This window comes from Notothenia rossii (genome assembly GCF_949606895.1).
Source record: "Notothenia rossii genome assembly, chromosome: 6".
Classification (NCBI taxonomy): Eukaryota; Metazoa; Chordata; class Actinopteri; order Perciformes; family Nototheniidae; genus Notothenia; species Notothenia rossii.
Window position 1 is genome coordinate 89,528,391 of NC_136909.1, and position 10,927 is coordinate 89,539,317.

Sequence of the window (10,927 nt, forward strand, 5' to 3'; positions counted from 1 at the left end):
CACACACACACACACACACACACACACACACACTAATCCGACACAAACACACACACTGATCTGACACACACACACACACACACACTGATCTGAAACACACACACACACACACACACACACACACACTGATCTGACACAAACACACATACACACACACACACACACACACACACACACACACACACACACACACACACACACACACACACACACACACACCCTCTCTATGATCTGACACACACACACACTGATCTGACATAAACACACACACACACACTGTGATCTGACTCACACACACACACTTATCCGGCACACACACACACACACACACACACACACACACACACACACACACACACACACACACACACACACACACACACACACACACACACACACACACACACACACACACACACACACACACTAATCCGACACAAACACACACACTGATCTGACACACACACACACACACACACACACACTGATCTGAAACACACACACACACACACACACACACACACACACTGATCTGACACAAACACACACACACACACACACACACACACACACACACACACACACACACACACCCTCTCTATGATCTGACACACACACACACTGATCCGACATAAACACACACACACACACTGTGATCTGACTCACACACACACACTTATCCGGCACACACACACACACACACACACACACACACACACACACACACACACACACACACACACACACACACACACACACACACACACACACACACACACACACACACACACACACACACACACACACACACACACAGACAGCAGATAAAGGACTGCAGACAGACGCAGAAACTAAATGCTGAGAGATCGACAGCATCTTATTCTTGTTATTTATTTACTCACTGCTATTCAAAATCAGAATTGTTTTTTTTATCCCGCAACGGGGAAATGTTCATTCTGGCAACAGAAGTATGGTGCAGATCAAGAAAATACATATTCAAATTAAAAAATAACTATGCACACAGTATTAATAATACAAAACTAAATAAGTCAAAAACAAATAGCAGATAAGTACAGCATGGTAGAAACAAAGCAGCAGTATATATTTTTTTGTGACCATATTCAATGAAAGAGGTTCTGTTTACATTTTGTAAATACATTGAAAGAAAGTAAAGGGTTTACTGCACACAGTTTTATATTCAGAGGCAGTGTTATTGCACATCAGGGATATTACATATATGTGTGTTTGCTGTTATTACTGGTACCACTTATGGTCTGTTATAACTGCTGATATTAAATATTATTACATGGTCAATTCAGAACATGTGACACGTTGTAAATCCAGTAGTACAGACCGCTGTCAAGGGCTTATTGACCGTTGTTAAGGACGCTCACATCTGCAGAAAGAAGTCCGGTCGATTGAACTGTAAACAGTTTGCTTGTCTTTAGTTTCCCGTTGTCTCCCGTCTGAGAGCAACATGGAGGATGTTAATATTCATTTTTATATATTTGGAGAGCACAGTGATTTGGATGAATGGTTAGTGGCTGATGAGTCTCCAGTGAAGAAAAGAAAAAGACAAGAGCGACAAGAAAGCAGCGGAGAAGTAACGGGGCAGAAGCCCTCCTTTGTACGCAACGGTCCAGACAGAGACATCAGGCGACACATGTTCAGTGTGCAGTTCCTTTGGCTTTAGGGCAGGGATATCTAGACACTCTCCAAGGTCTGACATCATGAACTGTGCTACTTTTAAAGCAAGGAGCGATGTTTTCAAATCTGTAATCAAAAAGCTATCAAAGCAGTTCCTGCCGTTGCTACGTTAGTTCAAACGGTAACAACGGACTATTTCTCTTAGCGGATGTACGTCATTTTAAATCAATAAAAGCATTTTCTAAATCAATAAAAACATTTCAATGAATATCGGGAGTCATGTCGTTACTTAGTTGAGAATGTGGCCGTGTGCTGAGCGGGATAATGAGCAGCGAGGCCTCATTATGGGTAAAAGAACTTCATTATTAAAGGTCTGTTGTAACTGGTGATATGAATGGTTGTTTGTGTTTCCTTGCAGCGTCTGAAGGAGCTGAAGCAGAGGGAGTTCTTCAGATCTCTGGCCTGCAGGAGGACGAGGAAGAGGAGGGAGGAAAGGAGGGAGGAGAGGAGAGAGGAGAGGAGGGAGGAGGAGGAGAGGAGGCTTCACCAGCATGAGGAGGCGAGGAGCGAGGAGTGGTGAGGAAACAAAAAAATGATAATATTATCATCATCCACTAACATGCCGATTATTTACATCGTTAAGGGTACGACATGTCAGAAAACTGTGAAGGATGTCCACCAAAGTCCAATGTGATGTCCGTCCAAAACACAAAGATGTTCACTTAATTATTTCATACTTAGGAAAGGTCCAAAGTTCCTTAGAGTGCATCATATTTATCTTTTTCAGATCGTATTTCGCTTAAGGGGTTAAAATCTAAAAGCCAAACAAAACTCCTTTGTTTACTTTCAGAACACGTGCACTCTGTTACACTCGCGCTCCTATTGGCTAGCGCTCCAACACATTGTACGTGATAGGCTAAAGGGGCGGGACATCTGTAAACGGTTGACCAATCACAACAGAGCTGGTCAGCTAACCAATCAGAGCAGACTGGGCTCTGGTTTCGGACAGAGGGTGAAAAGAGGTGTTGCAGCACAGGCAGTAAAAAACATAAAGAGCTTTTCGAACATTAAAGCATGGAAACATGTCTCACACACACACACACACACACACACACACACACACACACACACACACACACACACACACACACACACACACACACACACACACACACACACACACAGACAGACAGACAGACAGACAGACAGACAGACAGACAGACAGACAGACAGACAGACAGACAGACAGACAGACAGACAGACAGACAGACAGACAGACAGACAGACAGACAGACAGACAGACAGACAGACAGACAGACAGACACACACACACACATGCAAACACACACACACACACACACACACACATACACACACACACACACACACACACACAGACACAGACACACACACACACACACACACACACACACACACACACACACATAATTTAGTTTCTTTAAAGTGTGAATATCTAAACGACAGAGCATGGATGCTAAATTAAAACCTGAGGACGCCCACGCAGGAAAACAAATGTATACGCCAGAAAATAGTCCCTGAAGACACAATAAAAAAACAGCTTTTTACAGTAAATCCATGAAAGTTGGGACTCAACGAACTCTGTGATTTATATTTAGAAGCTGTTGGAGTGACATGTTTATCACAGAGCTGCTCCTCAGTAACTAGTTTCCTGGTTACAGCAGCGTTGGCATGGCAACCGATATCATCTCGCTTAGCGAAAATCTGAGTTTCTGACCAATAGCTGCTTTCCTCTCTTATTTGCTTTAGTTTTCTCCTTGTTTCCTCTCCTCTTCATCACTTACCTTTTGTCGTCTCCTTTTCCTTCTTTCTGCTTTCTCTTTCCCCTTTTTATTTGTTCCCTTACCTCATTTCCTCTCCTCTTATTCCCCTATGTTATCCCTTCTCCACTTCCCTTGTGTACTTCCCTTCTTTCTTTCTCCCTTTTCTCCATCCCCTTTGTTTCCTCTCTTCCTCCACTGTTTATTCCTCTACTTTAAGTCATTTCCTCTGCTCTCGTTTCCTTCCTCTGTCTCCTTGTGTCCTCTCTTCTTTTCGGTTGTTTCCTTTCATCTTTATTCCTTACCCTTTGTCGTCTAATTTTCCTTCTTTCTGCTTTCTATTTCCCCTTTTCACTGTTTCCTTACCTCCTTTCCTCTCCTCTTATTCCCCTATCGTTCTCCCTTGTGTACTTCCCTTCTTCCCTTCTCCCTTTTTCTCCATCTCCTTGATTCCTCTAGTATTCATCTCTTCCTCTACTCTCGTTTGAAACGTCGTTTCCTTCCTTTGTATCCTTGTGTCCTCTTGTTGTCTTTCCTCTACTTTTCGGTTGTGTCCTCTAGTCTTCAGTCCTTTACTTTTTCTTATCCTTCCAATCCTTCTCATCACTTGCCTCCTTGTTTTCTCCTCTCCTTCTCAGCATCCTTCTCTTTTTCTTTATCTACTTTCATCCCTGCTTTTCCATCATTTATTCTTTCTCTCTCCACACCAATTTCCTATTTTCTCACAACCTTTCCTCATCTTAACACTTATGTCCTTCTCCTTCCCTTGAGTAATGTCCTTGTTTCCTCTCCTCAGTGCTCCAGGTTCTGGTCCCATGTTCAGATCCACCATGGAACCAGGAAACCAGACCGGACCGGACTCCGTGCAGAACTGGAGCGACACGACACTGGGAACCAGTAAGCACCTGTAGTTCCTTATAGCCCAACATTAGCCACCTTTAGCTTAGCGGTGCTGACGTGAAGTCATGTGACCGTGCTGTAGTTCCTTTATAGCCCAACATTAGCCACCTTTAGCTTAGCGGTGCTGACGTGAAGTCATGTGACCGTGCTGTAGTTCCTTTATAGCCCAACATTAGCCACCTTTAGCTTAGCGGTGGTGACGTGAAGTCATGTGACCGTGCTGTAGTTCCTTTATAGCCCAACATTAGCCACCTTTAGCTTAGCGGTGCTGACGTGAAGTCATGTGACCGTGCTGTAGTTCCTTTATAGCCCAACATTAGCCACCTTTAGCTTAGCGGTGGTGACGTGAAGTCATGTGACCGTGCTGTAGTTCCTTTATAGCCCAACATTAGCCACCTTTAGCTTAGCGGTGGTGACGTGAAGTCATGTGACCGTGCTGTAGTTCCTTTATAGCCCAACATTAGCCACCTTTAGCTTAGCGGTGGTGACGTGAAGTCATGTGACCGTGCTGTAGTTCCTTATAGCCCAACATTAGCCACCTTTAGCTTAGCGGTGGTGACGTGAAGTCATGTGACCGTGCTGTAGTTCCTTTATAGCCCAACATTAGCCACCTTTAGCTTAGCGGTGCTGACGTGAAGTCATGTGACTGTGCTGTAGTTCCTTTATAGCCCAACATTAGCCACCTTTAGCTTAGCGGTGGAGACGTGAAGTCATGTGACCGTGCTGTAGTTCCTTTATAGCCCAACATTAGCCACCTTTAGCTTAGCGGTGGTGACGTGAAGTCATGTGACCGTGCTGTAGTTCCTTTATAGCCCAACATTAGCCACCTTTAGCTTAGCGGTGGTGACGTGAAGTCATGTGACCGTGCTGTAGTTCCTTATAGCCCAACATTAGCCTCCTTTAGCTTAGCGGTGGTGACGTGAAGTCATGTGACCGTGCTGTAGTTCCTTATAGCCCAACATTAGCCACCTTTAGCTTAGCGGTGGAGACGTGAAGTCATGTGACCGTGCTGTAGTTCCTTTATAGCCCAACATTAGCCACCTTTAGCTTAGCGATGGTGAAGTGAAGTCATGTGACCGTGCTGTAGTTCCTTTATAGCCCAACATTAGCCTCCTTTAGCTTAGCGGTGGTGACGTGAAGTCATGTGACCGTGCTGTAGTTCCTTTATAGCCCAACATTAGCCTCCTTTAGCTTAGCGGTGGTGACGTGAAGTCATGTGACCGTGCTGTAGTTCCTTTATAGCCCAACATTAGCCTCCTTTAGCTTAGCGGTGGTGACGTGAAGTCATGTGACCGTGCTGTAGTTCCTTTATAGCCCAACATTAGCCTCCTTTAGCTTAGCGGTGGTGACGTGAAGTCATGTGACCGTGCTGTAGTTCCTTTATAGCCCAACATTAGACTCTTACTTCAGAAATCATAAAGTGGTGTTAATATGTGGAGATTATCCCGCTGAACTAAACGCATCATAAACGTTTGATTGACACAGAGATTATTTTCTCACATGGAGAAATCTAATTGGTCCAGGGAGATGCTTCCTTCAGGGACCAAGGCAGAAATAACATTAAAGCTGAATTAAACCGAGTGTGTTTTCTGCTGCATTAATGCTGTAAATCTATATCAACAGCAGACTTTAGTAAATACAATCCTCTAAATTCTGTGTATTAAATGTCAAATGCAGACGGATGAGAGAAAGAAGGAGTGGGATTCTTCACAAAAGCAGAACATTGATATACACTTGATGAAGAATAGCTCCGGGGGCTCGGTCACAGTTGAAGAGCATCAGACTAAAAATCAATTGATTTCAATGGAGTTCCACTTTAGTGAACTTTGTCACCAGATTCCCCGCCGCTGACCGAGCGCTCTTCTCACAGCGCTGACATTTAAGTGGATATAGAGCTGCAGAATAAAGGAAGCTATTGCATTAGCACACCACCACACAATAATAACATATATATTCCACTGCAGTTAGACAGGAGGCAGGAGTACATGGTACTAATGCCTTTCATTTAAAGGACGTTTTTAAAGAGCCTTGTGTAGTTGGATCCCAAAAAACATTAAAGGTCCCGTGTCCATTTCTACTGATCATAGTTTCCTTGTTGAGGTCTACTAGAATAGATTCACATTGTTCAATGTTCCAAACTCACATTGGTTTTTCATCAGCCTCTCTGTGTAGCATGGGTATTCACTCACTGTCCTACACGGCTTGTTGGAGCTCCTGCTCCCCCCTCCCTGTGAGCCCAGTGGCCGTCTGCGAGACACAGCGAAACGCAGCCCGAACACACACACACACACACACACACCCGCAGCCTGGCTGTGAGTCTGTGTGTGCTCACACACGGACTCACAGCCTCGCCGTGTCCCGCTGTCTCAGGCGGAGAAATCGGCGGAGCTGCAGCTGAGAAAAGATTGAGTGTGTGTGAGGAAGTCAAGGGATTGGTCAATTTGGACCAATCCACGGACTTAACGTAACGGACCAATACACGGACTTAACGTAACGGACCAATCCACGGACTTAACGTAACGGACCAATCCACGGACTTAACGTAACGGACCAATCCACGGACTTAACGTAACGGACCAATCCACGGAGCCGTTACTTAACGTAACGTCACTATACCCAAATGCGTCACTGTGCCCAGGAAGAAAAAGAGAAATGTCCAATGAGGCGTTCTGGGGCAGACAGGCAGGTCTTCTCTGTGTTAGAGGTTTACTCCCTACAGGGTGCACTCTGAGGGTTTGTGACTCTGCACACCGTTTACATGCAGAAGCTACAGAACACAAGGGGACGGGTCAGAACCAGAGAAGCACGACATGGGACCTTTAAGACATTTGATGCATAAATCAAATCAACCACTTCAAACCCTGTGAAAACATTTATGTTATTGCTATTGTCCGGTCTGAGACCTTAGACACTGAAGACATAACAGGATATAACAAAAGATGCATGAAAAGTGCTTTTTAAATAGAGTTTGAATTGATTTGATTGGATTAGTCGTCTGATTCACTATTTGGTCTTAATCAGACGCCCAAACATGTTTTAGCTCATTAGTCTTTTGTAATAATTAATAAGTCAAGAGTCTAGAGCAGGGGTCGGCAACCTTTTTGATATGAAGTGCCATTTTAAAAAAAAATTGTTATCAGCGTGCCAACGATCGAGCATTATCAACGAGGGGGGGGGGGGGGGTTGAGGAGCTTGACGCTCGTCAACTATCAGCAGGAGGGCGGGGGGAGCCTCGCTGCGGGGAAGCAGTGTGTGGACCTGTCAGCACAACTTACATGATGCCGAATTTAACAAACACATTTAAACACTTGGTTTAAACGGCATAATAATAAGGACGATCGTCCGTTCTGTGATTTTCCAGAGCACACATGTTATGATATAAGGGTCATGCAGAGTGAGATGAGGTCGCTGTCCCTTTAAGAGAGAGAGAGAGGGGGGTGCGGCTTGTGCATGTGTGTTTGTGGATGGTAGAGCGACAGTGAGGGAACGTGTATGTTTCAGCTAAATAAATGCAGCGGCCTCCCAAGAAGAGCTCGCCTCTCTCCAGTCATTGAAGCTAAAGTGGGTTATTGAACCTGAAGCTTGTTGCTTCTGCCCTCCTCGACTACGGTCTGAGAGCCGACAGGAAAGTTCAACACAAAGATGGCCAGTCCGCCCCTTTGTAGCATATTATTTTGATGAGAGATGAGCAGATCACCACTGGGCTTTCAACTAAAGACACAGCCACGCAAAAACTGCGGCATTGCTACAGCTCCTTATGGGTACTGCAATTAGTGAAGTGCTTTCCTCCGTGGTGAAACGATCAGCACTGCACCACGGAGGAAAGCGGCAGAAAGTCACCTGGAGATAAAGAGAGCGGGGCTGCGTTACGCGCATGGCTTCCTTCTGCAGGTAACGGGGAGACGCGCTCTGGCGGCGGTCTCGTTCAGGATCCGAAAATTAATTTAAATATTTTGCACACTTATTCCACTTATTCCTAGTGTGCCACTGGTTACGGTGCCAGGGGTTGCCGACCCCTGGTCTAGAGAGTGGATGGGACAAACCCTTTAACTTAAGGGTGTTTGCATGTTTTTAGTGAAGCTGCAGAGCCTCGTGCAGTCGCACATCTCCTCCAACAACATCAAGAATACACTCTTATCAAGCTTTCTTTGTTTTAAACCCAACGCACAAACGTTAATGTTGTTGCTCTCCGTCTTCAGTTCATTTCTCTCTACGTATGAAGCTGAAACCTGAGTTGTAATGCAAAGGTTAGAAAGCTGGTTGAAGCTGACATGCAGGTTAAGGTTATGTCCTAATTACAGTTGTCTTTATGATTGGTTTTTGGTTTGTGAAGCACTTTAAAATAGAGTTTGATTTGATTGGATTGGATTAGTCGTCTGATTGGCTATTTGGTTTTTGCTGCCTGAACATGCTTTAGCTCATTAGTCTTTTGTAATAATGAATACGTCATCCCCGATGATTTCCAAACATCCAATTGTCTGGTAACTTCTAGATTTAAATCGGTGCTTATTCGAGTCAGGAGTGGAACATTAAGAATAAACTCTCATCAAGCTTTCTTCGTTTTAAACCCAACGCACAAACATTAATGTTGTTTTTATACTTTTTCTACTTCTTCATATCTTATTTTCTTACGCCTTTTTATGGGCCGCCCCCCCTCTTACTAGATTCAACATTAACATTAAATATTTAGGAACATTTCTTTATCCAACTTCCAACACAAGTTAACCTTTGTGTTTGTGCAACAAAGGGTGAGAAAGTGTTGCTTATTTCCTAAAAGGTATTGTTTTTATACACTTTTTATTTCCTTTTTTGTTTTAAAAGTGCTGAATAAATAGAGTTTGATTTGCTTTGATTGGGCGACGGATACTTGGTCTGAGATGCCCAAGGTTCAGCTGATTAGTGCTTTGAATACATTAATTTGTTATTAGTTATTTCCATAGAAACAGGTCCAATTGTCTGATAAACTCTCAATTAGTCAACGTTAGTATGTACACCAAGTTCAAAATAATGAATTGTATGTATATTACAAATCTGTTTTTGGTTTGTTCAGCACTTTTAGTTACCATTTGTGTATGAAAATTCAAATTTAAATAAAGTTTAATTTGATTCGTCGTCTGATTAGTCGTGTTGGTCGTAGACGTTTAAGATTTGACAGCTGATAGGTTTAAATGATTTTCCATTTGAGTGACTCAAAGAAAACACCAGATTAATGGCGGTGCATTTGTAGAAAGTCTTTGTCTTGTCTTTGAAAACTTCACATATCTTTTAAGTCAGTTAGGCGACATATTCGTACGAGTCTGAGACGGCTTCAGGTCTCTTTGCAGTCGAGGAGAGCCCTATTTATTACAATTAGCTGCCGTTTGAATCAAAACTACTTACAATATGTGGAATAAACTCAGAAGAACCAGAAAAGTAAGGTTATATCACTTAAAACGGGCCAAACCAACCATTGAAGTGCATTCAAATGAAACAGATTGTTTTCAGTTTGTGTAGAGATGGGTAGACTTTCATTCGTGCTGATGTCAACGTGGAGCTCGTTCCACCAAACTTATAATGTTCCCAGAATTTAAAATAAAGACACTATTTGGTCCACCCCCGTTCATATCCACGACGCAGGATACATATTACAATCCTGCCTTAGTGCACGATTCAATTGAACAGCAGCGCAGCCTCTAAGATGACCACGAAGTTGGATAAACAGCTTCAATGTGTCATCCAGTGTGGATGTGTTCTGATCCAGGAGGAGGCTCCCTCCAGTCCAACTCACTGTATTACAGGCTGCAAGGTTTGTATTTATTTGAAATGAAGGAAGCGTGAACATGGCAGCAGATCTCCTGACGTCGGAAAGAAACAATCAATTGTCAGAGAAACACGTCGACTTTAAACCCAGTGGAAAAGTTAGACAGCTGCATTTAAAGCCAGCTCTCCGAGTGCTTCATGTTTGTTTTTTTCAGCAGGGTAATCATTTATGTGACGGCTTCCCTTCGAACACTTTAACAAAAGCTGTTTCTCCTCGTGTGGTCGCACATGTCCTCCAACAACATTAAGAATAAACGCTTATCACGCTTTCTTTATTTAAACCCAACGCACAAACATTAATGTTGTTTTTCTACTTCTTCATACGTTTTAAAGCTAAGAGAAGCAGAAGAAAACCGCCCCCCTCTTAGTAGATTCAACATTAACATTAAATATTTAAGATCATTTGTTTTTCCATCTCCCAATAAAAGTGAATCAAGCTGCATCTTTGTTTTTATGCAATAAAGGGGGAGAAAACTTTCATAAAAAGTATTGTTTTTATCCACGCTTTGTTCCCTTTTGTGTTTGAAAAGCACATTATAAATAAAGTCTGATTTGCTTTGATTAGGCCACGGATGCTTGGAGTTACATGCCTAAGATTTCTTCAGCTGACTAGTCCTTTGAATAAACTAAAACTGCCGCGACGAGTCTTACGCAGGTCGATAGTGAATATCCTTCCTTTCATTTATTGCTTATTTCCAAAAACATACAGAACAAAGGTTTCACGGTGCCTTTCCTCTCACGTCCCCTTTAAACCCATCTCCTTCAGTGTGTGGAGGGTAATC

The 10,927-nt window shown here is 43.3% G+C and overlaps 1 protein-coding gene across 2 annotated transcripts in view; it reads left to right on the forward strand.

Annotated features, from left to right (window-relative positions):
* LOC307044214 (uncharacterized protein) overlaps window positions 1–10,927 on the forward strand; it is a 64,305-nt gene that overhangs the window by 48,183 nt on the left and 5,195 nt on the right. For both annotated transcript variants that reach the window (XM_079689295.1, XM_079689296.1), the window contains 2 exons: window positions 2,066–2,223; window positions 4,243–4,343. In XM_079689295.1, coding sequence (XP_079545421.1) covers window positions 2,066–2,223; window positions 4,243–4,343 — 259 coding nt within the window. The remainder of the gene's footprint in view (window positions 1–2,065; window positions 2,224–4,242; window positions 4,344–10,927) is intronic.